This window comes from Halyomorpha halys, unplaced genomic scaffold, assembly GCF_000696795.3.
Source record: "Halyomorpha halys isolate HHAL.00 unplaced genomic scaffold, Hhal_1.1 Scaffold766.1, whole genome shotgun sequence".
In the NCBI taxonomy this organism is placed as follows: Eukaryota; Metazoa; Arthropoda; class Insecta; order Hemiptera; family Pentatomidae; genus Halyomorpha; species Halyomorpha halys.
The window spans coordinates 18005-33178 of record NW_027111507.1 but is presented as its reverse complement, the minus strand read 5'-3'; the positions used below and the strand labels follow the sequence as shown (position 1 = coordinate 33178).

General features: G+C 24.6%; 1 protein-coding gene across 3 annotated transcripts in view; it reads right to left on the bottom strand.

The window, feature by feature from the left end:
- stj (straightjacket) overlaps positions 1–15174 on the bottom strand; it is a gene marked incomplete at its 5' end in the record, with an annotated part of 41636 nt that overhangs the window by 12535 nt on the left and 13927 nt on the right. For 2 of the 3 annotated variants that reach the window (XM_067049543.1, XM_067049546.1), the window contains 10 exon segments: positions 839–871; positions 7608–7701; positions 8117–8161; positions 8251–8405; positions 9170–9224; positions 11094–11235; positions 12247–12318; positions 12398–12535; positions 13855–13929; positions 14678–14758. In XM_067049543.1, coding sequence (XP_066905644.1) covers positions 839–871; positions 7608–7701; positions 8117–8161; positions 8251–8405; positions 9170–9224; positions 11094–11235; positions 12247–12318; positions 12398–12535; positions 13855–13929; positions 14678–14758 — 890 coding nt within the window. 3 annotated transcript variants of the gene reach the window in all.

Sequence of the window (15174 nt, the reverse complement as noted above, 5' to 3'; positions counted from 1 at the left end):
TTACCTAATTATAAAACTATATTATCAAAATAAAAATTATTTTCATGGCAATGAGCTGGTAGAAGTTAGTTTAATTTCTCTTGTTTGTAAACATTTGGTTTAGGTTATACTTTTTATATAAATATTCATGGTAAAGAATTTTTTTTCATACCTTTTTTGATATTAAATTATAAATAATTCATTTCTGAACTTAACTTCAAATATTTTTAGAACTCTTTTTTGTTAGCAGTCTATTGTTTATTTTTTAATAATATTGCATTGATAATATTAGAAATATTTTGTGGAAATTTTATCCAATTTAATAAACAATATCCAGGTAATGATTTAATAATAATATGTTATTATACTCAAATATTCAAACAAAAAATTATAAAATTCATTATTAAACATATTAAAAATGAATCATATTAAGCCATTTTTATCCTAATTAAAATAATAATGTTTGACTTTTAAGAAAAATGTTACTTATATGCCTGTAAATAAACACAAACCAAATTGCTTATTCTTTAGTAAAACCAAGAAGACTACCTATTATTGTATTGTTATGCCTTATATATATCTACAATCTAAATCAATCTACAATATAAATTTCAGCATAAATAAAATCACTTTTTCATAAGTTCTATTCAATAAACAGAGTTAAACTACTATTTTCTTGATTAAATTATTTCTACTTTTAACATAGCCACATAATATTTATAAAGAATATGTCATTTTAAATAATAACTGACAAATAAATATAAATAATAAATTAATTTCTTTTCAAATCAATAATGTTTTAAGACACACTTCTTATATTTTAAGTGTGCTTTACATATGAAATACATTGTTACTTTACCTCGACAACAATGCCATCAGCTTTGCAATGGGGCTTATAATACAATAGAAAATAGATGTTAGTGCAAATTATTTATAAATGTGCATAGGTTTTGAAATAAAATAAAACATGAAATTAAAAGGATGGGATATCTGAAAACAGTAAAACAAAGAAAAATACAGATTCCAATATAAAAAATCCTTTCAGATAATTTTATGATACATTTTCTGAATATTTCACAGTACTTGTGACTAAACAGAAAGATATTAATATAATTTTAAAACATGAATTTGGATGAAAATTAAATTATTTATAAATAAAAATTTAATATATTATTTTAATTAATTATTTTATCATTTGATAACTAAGCACAAGAAAGTCAAAATTCTTGTTAGGAGCATGTAAGCCTGAATTGGAGAATTAATAATTGTTACTAATATGCATGTCAAGGTTTTAGATTATACATAAAATCATAACTTTAATCAACAAAACTATATATTAAACTTTATTGATGTGTAAGTAACTAATTAGATTTCCTAAATCAATATTTTAAATCATTGTAAGATAATTTTGTATCAAGCCACACTTACAGGTAAAAAAACTTAAACATCATTTTTTCATATGATTTAGGATATGGGAACAGATGCATTTCCATTTATAGTATTAAACACTGAGTATCAATTCAAATAAAAATTGACAATATATGTTAGTTAAAAAGAAAAATCAATAATGATTTTAATTGTAAAAAAATAAAACTTGTTTCTAATAAAATAAAAACTGTTGTTTGTAAACCACAATATTTTATTAACAAAATTATGTTTATATTTATAAAAAGACCAAAAAAATATAAAAGAGGAAACCGCTTCATGAGAAAATCTCCCAAATATTTCTACTTGTTACGTACTTATATGCAGAAAGACAGTAATGCATACTCAAAAGTTCATAGACAATTCTCAATATAGCAAATATAGACATTACAAAATAACTAAAATGTTCGTATTTTTTTTTACATAAGTTTACAATACTTTAGCAGTTATTAATCGTCACAGTGGAAAGCTCCTAATTGGCAAAACATTTCATATACACATCAATAAAGTTTTTATTCATCATTCCTAAATAATTATTCCATAATTGTACTCTAAAGAAAAATTGTTCTTAAAAAATAAAATAGCCTAATTCTAACTTCAAATAATTTTATAATATCTAATCATAGCAAATATCAGATATCTATTTTATTAAACCAATATCTTTTAATAAGGCTGAGTATGTGAAAATTGGAAAATATTTGGAATCCATTTATATAACAAAAAATATAAAACATGTTACTTTTAGAAATTTTTAACTTTGATAGACAAAATTTCAATAATTTTTTTTTGGCATATGACTAACAAAACTTTTGATAAGAGTAAAATAACAATAATTATTGTTGGATCATTTGGTCTATTCAAATATTTCAAATTTTGTAAGAATTAAATAATTGTAAAATTAGTTATGTAAATATGCAAATGGAATAGAAAAATAAGCAAGAATTAATTGAAAATAATTTATTTAAAATTTTCGTTTATCTTATAAAACTGTTGATTTATAAAACATTTCATTAGTAGAACAATGAACTCAAAAATGGGTGACTCAAAACGTTCTTCAAATGATGAATATAACTGAAGGAGTCTTATAAGACGGGTTTATTTTCTTTCGAACACAAAAATTAATACAGATTATTTAAATTATATTATATATCCTTTAAAACAATAAATAAATACTGCAATTGAAACAATTATAAAAATGTATTTATAATTAGAAGAAACAAAGCATGAAAATTTATTGCTTGGTATATATAACATATAATATGTGTATATATATATATATATATATATATATATATATATATATCCCCTAATTTGGAAAAAAAAAATCTATGTGATTTTAAACGAATAAAATCACAGATTTTATTCACACGCCCACCCATACACAATATGGTCTTAAACAGTTGATTATAATGGCAAACACAGAAGAGCTCATCTTACACGCTATAAAAAAGCAATCCTGGGCTTCAGGTTTTAGGTGTAAATGTATAAAAAATAGGGGAGATCGAACAATGTTTTCTAGAATGAAAAGTCTTAGAAATGAGTATAATTCAGGTTTTCTCCAGAGATGTTTCCGATGCTTCACTTATGGTCTTTTTCCAGCTAAATCTAAACTGTTTGTAAGGATATTCATTGATAGAAAAAAAAATACATAGATTTTGATGTGCTATCTGCTCAGTATAAAGGCATCAAAGGGTCTTTTTCAAGATGAAAAAGAAGATTGGCATAGTAGCTATTTGGGTTTGAAAGGGCTGCTTCATTCAGGAGACCTCACAGACATGTAAAAAAGGATTTATCTGGGTCAATTGGGGATATATCTATATGTGTAGTGTCTACGCACCTCTGAGTGTTTTACAAAATGGATTTGAGGTAATACTGGATAGCATTGTGCGGGAACAATGAAGTCTTTATCCATTTCATCATAATATGATGACAATAATATACTGATCCCATCATAAAAAAATAAACAAGCTACTTATAAGTTATTATCACTAACTTATAAGTAGCTATCAGGCTAAGGTTAATACTCTTTAAGAACATATACAACTCCAACCTCTATGCAGCGATGTTTCCAACCAAAATTGAAAAAAAAAAAACACCTAGAGCTTCTAAGAAAGAGAAAAGGGTCTCTGGACAATCCTGCACCACATAAGATAATTATATTCCTGAGCACTGCAGGCATGGTGTTGGAGAGGATCAATTGTGGGAGAATAATCGACTTCAGTGAAGGAGCTGAAGGATTGTCATATATAACAGTCCAAAAGGAAAGATCGACAGCTGATTCAATAGTTTGTTATCAGATCTGCTCGAAAAGAAATTCCAGGAAAAAGATGGAGAAGGAGAGGAAAGAAATACTGTGGCATAATAGTGAACGTAAAGAACTCGTTCAAGATTGCATCATGGAACGACCCAGCATCTTATAGGATAATTAGGTTCCTGGGCACTGCAGGTATAGTATTGGAGAGAATCAAGTGTGAGAGAATAATAGACTTCAATGAAGGATCTGAAGGATTGTCATATGTTGTCTTATATAAGATTTTTCCTTACCCATAATGGGTAAAAGTATAAATAAATATATAAAAAGTATGGATAAAAACATCCATACACACTTTTGAAAAAGTTTATGCTCACAAATCCACTTACATCCTCATATAAACAAGGAAAAACAAATTTAGATATGCAACAATATACAAAATAAAAATAATACACATTTTCACTTTTATTGTATTTATGCTCTTAGCTCTAAGAAACCATTCAGATATTTTATGTTAACACTAAAGAAAGTATTATAAACGTTAAAACCATTTTTAAAAATGTACAATCGTTAATTATCTGCATTCAATTGACTAAAATAGTTAATTTTTTAAGTAGAAATACACAGCCATAAGATTCATTTAGGCTTTCACTATAAACTGTCAAAGAAAAAAAAAGTGTTAAGAAGTAAGATAGGGTAGCTCTGTTGTTTTTCCAATAAGGACCACCCCTCTGCACCCTTGGTCATCTTTTTTGTTATATCCAGTCTAACCTACTAAACAGTGTAATTTGTGTAGTTTTTCCTGTCATTTTCAATTAAGTGCTATTAATTAATAAGATAAAAAGATTTTTTTCAAAATGGGAAATATAATAATAATTTTATTATATTTATTATTTTCAGGCTATAAATATTTCAAGAGAGTAAGTTAGTACTCAGAGGAGAAATCAAAAAGCTGAAAAAATGACCAAGTGAAACAGTCTTCATTAGTGTGACAGGCTATAGTGTATAATTTCTAAATGAACAAAGCAATATATTATGGCATAAATATTCTCTGAAGGTATTTATCTAAAAAGCACCACTAAATTATACCAATAATTAAGATAAATATACTATTAATTATATTATTTATTATATAAATTTAGCACATAAATAACAGTAACAAAAAGCTAAAGAAATAAACCTAAAGATAATTTTTAAAAACAGAATACAACCCAGGAAGAGTTCTCAATATAAGTACTTAACAAGATACTGGTTCTTAAGTAACAGTTATACTAGGAAGGGATGTGGTCAGCATCACGTCCAGCACTTGGTTTTCTTACAAACCATTTATCTCTTGAACCACAAGGTGCGAATAAGATGGAAACTTAAGGAAGTTTGTTTATTTTTTGTCTCTTCCCTCCATTAATTTCCTGCCAATAGTCTCAGTATACTATTTTCCTAAATTAGGAATAATTTAATTCCTAATAATATTTTAATAGCTCTAATAAAGAAGTTATTAATTATTACAAGTATACTTTGGTTATGATCCATACTTTGGTGTTTATGTTGCTATATTTTTACATCACATTTTATATATTAGTCTTAGATTTTTTTGTGATAGTTTTGTGATACATAAAGCCAATGATTAGTTCAAGTTCAATAATTTAAAAGTTTTTTAGTCAACATAGTCATAATAAGACCAAAGAACAGTGCTTTCAAAAATGGCATTCATTGAATGTGATAATCCTGTGATTTATCGGAAAAAGAGACATTTCATAGTCTGTATTTCAGAAGGCAAAATTAGTTTGTTCTGTTTTTTAAGTTTGTCTTTTTCCTGAGACTAATCAATTATAATTTTTTAAATGTCACAATGAATTATTATTATATTGTAGTGAAAATTTTAGTACTAGAAGATAACTTATACTAAAATTTTCACTACAATATAAATACAATGAATTATTATTATATAGTATATGATAAAATACCCATCACATTAGATGACTGATCTTAAAAATTTGGAAGTAACTGCTTTCTTATATATTTAATTTTCATGCATTAAGCATTAAAAAATTTCATTTTCCGATTTTAAACAAGATTTATTATTGAAAAAGTGAAAAATTTGGGATTAGGTCAGATATGATACAACTTTAATGTTTTTGATCGATGAAATTCACACCTAGTGGAATGTGGTTGAAGGGTTAAGAGTTATAACACCCCAGAATCAATCCATAATTGATAAAATACATGACGAATTATGTATATGGCCATGAAGTAAATTTGGACTCAGCAGTTGGAAAACGAGTACCTTAATGACTGGGTCACCACTCCTCTTTAAAATGTTGCATAAATTACACTATGTCTACTAATATTTTCCATAATATACATGAATATAACAGCTCAAAAACTTATATCTATGTATGAACATAATGTTTTTAAATAATTCAAATTATAATATATAACTAAATGGTTTCATGGCGAAATATTCAATAATGTAAGATATAATCAATAAACTACAATTCATATTTGAAGGTAAAATATGTTATTGCTAATCAATAAACTAAAATTTGTATTTAAAAGTCAAATACTTTTAATGTTAAGTACAAATATATTTTACTTATTTATTTTAAAAAAGAAAATATTTCAATATTTGGAGTCTAAGCATATTATCTTGCTATAAAATTGCAGCACCCAGAAAGAAATTTTTAATAATTACAACTTCATGAAATGGTATGGGTAAATCTTTATATAGTGTTTTTACTTAAAATCCATTTTTTGTCACACTATTTATCCATTATTAAAATCTTCTCATTGCTTGATTTCATTATTATATATCTTTTGTACTAAAAATGAGATATGATCTAGTTAATGAATAAGATATAACAACATAAATATAAAGATAAAAAAGTATAACTGAAAATACTTAATGAAGACAAATTATTATTTATTATAAAAATTATTTATACAAAGGATCAAATACAAAATTTCAAAAGTATTGGGACAGATAAGTGTTTCTAACTAAAATATATCCTCCTCCCCTCATGAACATTAATCTTAATAATGAGTTTAACAGAAAGGACAATATAATAATAAATAATATTGTTCTATTTAGTTCATTATTATAAATCATTAGCATGCCATATCCTGAATTCACTAATGTATTACAACCAATTAATAATGCTAGGTAAGTTGTTAAAACAATTTAATTATTTTTATAAGCGAGTGGGTTGAAAAGAAATAGCCTAAGAAGCATCCACCTAATCCAGCATGAAAAAATTGACTTCTTTATTTCAAATTAAAACGTTTTGGAGATATATATAATACTAATTCTTACTAGAATAAACCATAGTTGAATTATCACTCTAGGACTCGGCAATAATTCACTATGGTGTCATCATCTAAATAGAGTTAGACTGTCATCCTGAACTGTTTCTTTTGTTAGACAATCAATTTACTGTAACTTCGGGTTACTTGGACTTACCAAAAAAAAAGGTTTTAAATTAAATCAAATCTTCTATTCTGGATTTTCTTTTTAGAAAATCTGGTAAGTCAATTTCAATCAAATTTTTTGAGGTTAAAACTTCCAATTTGAATATTTTATTCTAAATTATCATAAAGTTGTACAATGTTTTGGGACTATTGTCCCATATTCATGCACTTTAATAAACCTCATAATTAGTCAAACTTTCAATTTCACAAAGGAAATTATGTCATTATCTACATGGCTGAAAAAAAATTTCTTTACACTTTTTTTATTTTATGTTCATTCATTAACACAGTAGAAAATGTAGGCTATTGTGAATTTAAAATTAAAATTTCAGTTAATATAATAAATCCTATTAACTGGGATTTGCAATATTTATAGCACTCAAGTTACTTTTCTAATTATGATGTGAACTTATATTCTTAATTTTACTAATTATCTTAATCTTAAAGAAAGTTACACAATATGTTTATATAAAGCTTTATTACATACCCCTTTTCTTCAACAGAAGCCAAGCTTATGTTTCCAGAAAACCACTCAGTGGCTTTGGCATCATAAACCAGAGATAAAAGAAGTGTTCTGTCACCTATTAAAAATTATTGAATAGACAGTACACAGTCTTCATTTGAAATGTTATATCAGATTATTATTTATAATACTTTTGATTCATTTCTTTTTCAAATTAATCACCATAAAGTACAGTAAGTAGTAAGTTTAAAAATATTATTACACAGTTCCAAATAGATAATTACATGCTTCTTTATTCTGAAAATGTTATAGCATTATTTAATGCACAACTGCTAAATAGTTATTCACTTATAGCCTACAATGCCAAGTAGTCATCAAGAATCATCTAGTAATCATTGTCCTATTAACTAACTTTCTAATCAATTTTTTGATCAATAAAACATAGAATCATCAATCTTAGTTAAAATGTTTTCTTAAATGAATCAGTGAATATTAAGGTTTATACTTTTATTTGTTAATATTCTAATACTTACAATAATATGTAGATTTATCCATGGTGTCATCTTTACTTGAATTACCTAAAAAAGAAAGTGACAAAATAATTAAATTTGTACAAGTAATCAGAAATAATTATTTAAATAAGCATTCAATCCTTTAAATAGCTTACATGATGAATGGCAATGTCGATGTTCTGGAGGAGGACTGCTTCTTTGAAGTGGCCATTTCCAACCTGGTTTTTCAGTGCGGTTCAAAAAGTGTATGATTTCTTCCTCAGGTGTTTTAAAATTATAAACATCACCATAGTGATATTTACAATAGAACCTGTAATACAATCTTATTTTACTTGATGAAAGTTTAAGATGTTTGTGATTTATGGTTGTACAATCAAAAACTAGTTTGCAATAGCATCCGATAGAATTGCAATTGAAATCAATTCTATGTATAACTTTTAAATGTGTTGAATAACTTTTTAAATAAATAATTTTGATAAATATCTTTTGTCTATAAAATTACAATCAAAATTAATTTAGCTGAGGAATATGAATAACTAATGGATTTTAATAATAAGGACAACTTTAAGGCAAACAAATATGAAATCATGGGCAAAAAACCAAAAGGAAAGTTAATGTCAGGAAATAGAAGTTTTTCCTGAATAGCAAATATTTCCCTGAAGATCAAAGGTAGGTAATAAATTCACAAAAGTTTACTTTTTTTTTTTTTTGCTATTGATTTAATGGAAGTTCTTACTGATGGATTTAAGACAAATATATTCTCTAAAGGATGTGAAAAATAATGAATATCAAAATGGTTCAGGTTTACCTCAATAACATTCATACTACAGTTTGTCTCAGTGTGAACAAAATTGTTGCAAGATATAACTAAATTACAAAGCTCAAATTTTATTTACATTTGGGTGGAGCTTCTTCAATTGTTCACTATTTTTATGCTTAATTTTCAATTATCCTGTTGTAATATATTTCATTAAAGGAAATCAAAAGTAAGTGATAAAAGATTTAGAGAGATAAAAAATATATAAAATTTTGTAGTTAATAACAATGTGGCATAATAAATATAAAATTTATTACCATTCTGGGTGTATTTTCCAATTATGACCTCCAAAGTATTCAGTTACTCTCTTTCCTGTAATATATTAAATTATTAGAGTTCAAAGAACAAAAAAAGGAAAATTTCAAAGATATCATGTACAATAAAGTTACAAAAATAATTCTTATTTTTCTAAGAATATGGACCTGTATTATTTTATTTTTTTTTAAAAAACCATCTTGTGAATATCTCCTCATTACTTTACTAATTATTAGAATCTTTAGAATTAGCATTTCTCATAATATAATGATTGTTATATTAGAGAAAGATAAATCCATAATTAATTACTGAGTATTCAAATATTTTTTATCCAAGTATCCTACACACATGTTGAGACTATAATATTATATTTCATAATGTTTAGAATCAAATAAAACTTATTTTACATACTTGGATATTTACTTATTTAATATTTTTAAAAACGAATTTGATTCAAAAAAACAAACTTGATAGATAATTAAAAAATCAAAAGGGGTTTTATACGATTCTTAGAAACACCTTAATTACATTCTTTTGCTACTTCTTCTAAGAAAAAAATTAAATCAAAAATAGTTGTAATATATTCCAGCATTCTCAAATAAAATTTTGGGAAACCACTTATATTTGTAATAAATTAATTTATTTAAGTTGAAGAATAATTTAAAAGTTATCTTTGTTTTTTTACAATTTTTTTATAAAAAATTGATCATTGAGAAAATTTTGTTTTCTTTTCCATACTGTTGTATTTATTTATTTACATATTTTGCCAAAATAATTATGTATAAATATTAAATTCTGTCCTTGCACACAGAAATCTCTCTTATGAATAATCTCTATTTCTGTAGTTAATCCATAATTTTGCAAGATATCCAGCAATATTCATAGTTTTTGCCGAGTTATAGATTTAATTTTGGGGTGCTATTAACTTCCTTGTCTCTCTTTAGACATCATAGTCTAATCTCCACCAGTTCCCAACATATCTTTGCCATGAAACATAGTTTGTTTTAAAAGTTTGTACTTTCAATTGTGCCTTAACTACTCAAATGGTGTCAACCTCTGGTTGGGTAAGTTTATAGTTACTTTTATATTAGTTGTTCTCAAAAGTTATTGGTTCAAAATTATGATTCTTGTATAGTGTTATGTAAATACTGGTTTAAACAAAAAATAGAATTGATCTATTTGATGTGGAGCTAGAAAATTACATTTGACTGTCTGTATCCTGTAGGCTACACCACCAATTCGACTGGTTATATGTGTGTGTTGAGATCAATTTATAAGTTGATATAATTGTATTTTTGGTTAAAAAAGAAACATTAGTGCAATATCTGTTATTAAAACAGTAAAACTATGGAAATTTATTTATATTGATTAATATTAATATCAAACATTAAACACAAACCAAATTTATTGTACTTCAAAACACAATTCATTGTTTTTTAAAATTTTATTTATCAATTTTGGCATTTTTACAATCTATACAATGTTTTCTCCACCACATAAGTTATTTTTTGTTTTTTTAGTTAACTTGTGTGTGTTTATATATGTTTAAAGATACCTTATTATCAAATATCAACTCACATTTCTTGATTGAATGAGATACTAAAAAATAAACTCGACAAGTAACCTCTACAACAAATTTATACAAACAAGTCATTATTGCCCATATAGATGATTGTTAACTAGCTAAAAGTAAATTGTATTGTTTCTTTTCTGTAATTAGAATGCATTTACTTTATTTTATTACTAGCACTTTCAAAATTTGCTTGAAAAATAGCTTAGTAGAAAGCTGTTAATTCTGATAATTATTAAACTTCCTACAAGGCATATTAAAAAATTGCAAACAATTTATTAATTTTAATGTATATATTAATGAAGATTTTAGATTATCAGCAAACTATAATATGTATATAAAAGATTTATAATTACCTTTCACATGAACACGTTTTATTTCCAATATAGCTTCAACCCTATTTAATCCATAAGGATCTGGAAGAGCAACAACCAATTCAAATGGTGTTCCATTTATAAAAGTGTAGTAATAGTGCCGTTTGCCTATGGAGACTCGTCTCTAAAAAAAAAAAAAAAGTTATCTGTGACAAATAAGATTTAGATTTTCATGAATAAAATATAAGTACCATATTTACTCAACCGTAATTCAACCTAAAACATAATTCAACCAATAATATATGTCAACTCCTATTTTGAAAATAATTTTCAGGGAAAAATATGAGAGCAGATAATTAAAATACAAATAAGAAATTAATTTCTAAATTTAATATTTATGATTCAAACAGAAACAGACATAATTAAATCAGGTACTAATTTTTTTTTAAATATTTATTTATTGCTATTTACAACTGTACATTATAATACATTTAGTAAATCTGATCTAAGTTAAATTGGAGTGTTACAGGTGTGTAGAGAAACTACCCATTGGCAGTACTCTATGGTACTAATTTAAAACATAAATTGTAACAACATGTCTTAAAAATATTTTGAAGAAGCTTTGAAATCAGAATAGATACCTAAACTGAAATAGTACAGTTTTATTTTCAAATTTCTAAAGAAAATGACTGATTATTAGTTAAATGAAAAAATGTTATGAATATGTCCATTTCTGTAAGACAATATTTTTTATTTTAATAATTTTTCAAAAGCAAAATGGCTTAAATTTAAATAAAAATGAAGCACAAAAATGAAAACTAATACATTTAATTTATTTTGAGTCATTCTGAAGCTCCAATTTCAGTTGTTTAAACTTTTCCTATAGGGAATGTTGTGTACCTATTTGATTATTTTCTTTCTATCTTCTTGTTTTCACTTAGATTTATTTATATAATTCGATTAATATTCTCATATCTTAATTCTAAGGATAATTTACATCAGCTGTTCTTATGTTTTGGTTGTATTTGACATTCATTGTGATTTTCAACTCTTTCTTTAAATACAACAGAGAACTAATTAATACTTAGCAATTAACTTGACAATTTTAGTCCCATTTCTGATTTGGAGAGATATTTATAAAAATAAATATTAATTTGATCAATATTTAATGTAAAGAAAAAAATCACAAACTCACCATACTATCATAATGGTATTTCACAAATAGAGACGTACTCCCATTCCCTTGATTGATGAGTGCTTCCCTCAACTAGAGACAAAAATAAAGTATTTATTTAAATTGGTCAATTTAAGAATATCCACATAGATTTTAAACAAAAGCAGTTTACCTCTAATATAGCTTGACCATCTTCTCTGCACTTAGAAGGGATATCTTCTCTTTCATCAGGTATTGTTTCATTAGAATGTACCAATTCAACATCCGTAAAGTCGATGTTATTATAGCTAGGCTTCAAGATGCCATCAAACTAAAAATAAATATTTAAATTTTTAAACAGCTAGAATTAATTACAAATGATAAGTAAAATTTTTTTAGAATGCTCAATAATTAATACTGTTTAAACAAATCTATTTTAAATTCAAAATCTGATAAATGTTTTGGTATGGTAAAACAATAAGAAATTCACTAAATCTTTTTTATCATTAAAAATACTGCATCAAACCAAAAATAATATAAACAAAACATTAATCTCAGTAGTCATATTTAAATTTCTTAATTTCATTTAATTTTTTGCAATAAAGTTCATTTTAAAGTCACATGAATTGTTTACCGATTTTGTCAAAATTATCATCCTTATTTTGTTGATTTTTTTTCTGATCAACTCTGACAAGTGGCAATAATTCATTGCTTATTAAATTTATTTCTAATAAATATTATGTAAAGTACTAATTAAAATATATATACACTAAACTACTTTAAATGTATACTATTAAACTACTTAAACATATGTCTATAAAAACACATAATATTAATATTATTTTTAGTTTTTGATATTGTATCTCTCCATATACTTAATGTTGTTTGTTATGTAGGAAAACAGTTTAATTTATTTATATGTTATTGCCTTAAAAGTTTGAATATTTTTATGTTTAATGTTTAAGTAGTTATGTAATTTATTTTAGCTTAATTTTAATTTTTTATGTTAGTAACTTATTTTGCTAATATTTAAATTATTATGTACTTATCTTAATTTTCGATATATATATATATTCTTATTTTATCATTATCATTAAATATTTATTTTTCTTTCACATTCATTTTAATGATTATTTACAGCCTTAATACTCATTGCCTTTGGGTATGACACAGTATATAATTTTCAATAAAAAGTTCTCTCTCTCATACACTCACATCTCTCTTCGACCACCTCTCCTTTCTCTCAATAATTAGAAATGTTAAACCTTCAAGCAACTAAGGTTTATATAGTATATTGTACATGAAAATAACATCTTAAGAAGATTAATTATTCAAATGATGATTTAGATTTTTGCTAGGATAAATAACACAATTACCAAGAATATGATGTTTTCTTAATAAACTTTTTATTAGTTTATTGTTAATAATTAATCATTATTTTTTGGTATCAGGATTTTAAATAATTGAGATTACTGTCAGTGTATTTTAAATCATTAAATTTTCTTTCTATATTTGTTATATTTTTTAGTGTAATAAGTGTCACTATTTTTTCAATGTATATTAATGGTTGAATTTTTTATTTCTCTTGCAACATTAATGATGAATATTTTTACATGATTTAAATACTATAATAATTTATCAAAAACTTACTACTGGTCGGAGGTCAGGATGGATAAGAATGTATCCATTGTTTGTTACAATGAAAGCATATGCATTAACACCAAGCTAAAACAAGACAAAAAAGATAGTGATAATATCAGTCTATAATTAAACATATTTTTATTGTTAAATGATTATATATTAAATGGATATTTATCAATATCATATTCTGTATTGGGTAGTTGAAATTTTAAATTCTTCAGATGTTAAGAAAATGGTTACAAAGTATGTTTAGTATTTATAAAAGTTAAAATAAAATCATGAAAAGTATCATGAATGATAAATTATTCTTTACTAACAAGAAAAATAACAGATGAATTTGCTTGATTTATTCTAAATATTTTAAAAATAAATTTCAGTTACAATTACAACTTGCTGTCAGATTTTAATAGTTATAGATAAGAAAGAAGTAATTAAGAAATAAATAATGAATATGTCTGAATCTATATTACTTTTAAGTAAAGGATACTAAGGATAATAAAAATATCTTTCAATTTTACAAAATAACTAACTTTTATATTCAAACAAATCATTCTGAAGTAAGTTCTTACATTTAAAAAAGCTTAAAATTCCTCCTGAAGACCATAAATGATAATGTGCGATAATATAAAAGTTCAAATCCATAAATATTCTCATTCTATAAAAGATCTTGATCATTTGAATGAAAAGTAATTCAATTGACCATTGATTTAATAAAATTCATTTAAGTATTTAAAACTCAGTTTAGCACTTAATTCAATCTTGAAATCGATCCTGTTTAATGGTATTCAGATTTCATGGACTATTTTCAAGTTCTATGACTATAAAAACATACCATGTGCTGAATCATAAGACGCTGAATTTCAGAATTAGGAACATCAGTTCCTACAACACCCAAAAGATTGGCCACTTTAGTCTGTAAAATAAATATTCATATTAAAAAAAAATACTTGGTTGTACTTAAAAAGAGTTACAGCTTAAATAAAAAACATAATACAGCTGTTACAACAGGTTTTACAAATTTGGTTATGTTATATAGAAGAATATAGATGATATTTTAAGTTTCATTCACTCCACATTTTCAAATTTTAAAAAACACATGTGAAATAAAACCAGATATATGCACTTTTTTTTTTTTAAATTTGATAAAAATAGTCCTCAAAAATTTTTTCTAAGGTTACGATTATTTTGAAGGTTAAGCTCTCATTAATTTTGTTTCCTTTCATTTTGTTTATTGTTACCAATATAACAGTAATATATATTATTGGTATGTAGGTAATAAAAATCAAATTAATTTGAGAAAAAAAGAATGAGAGTGTATATATATAATAT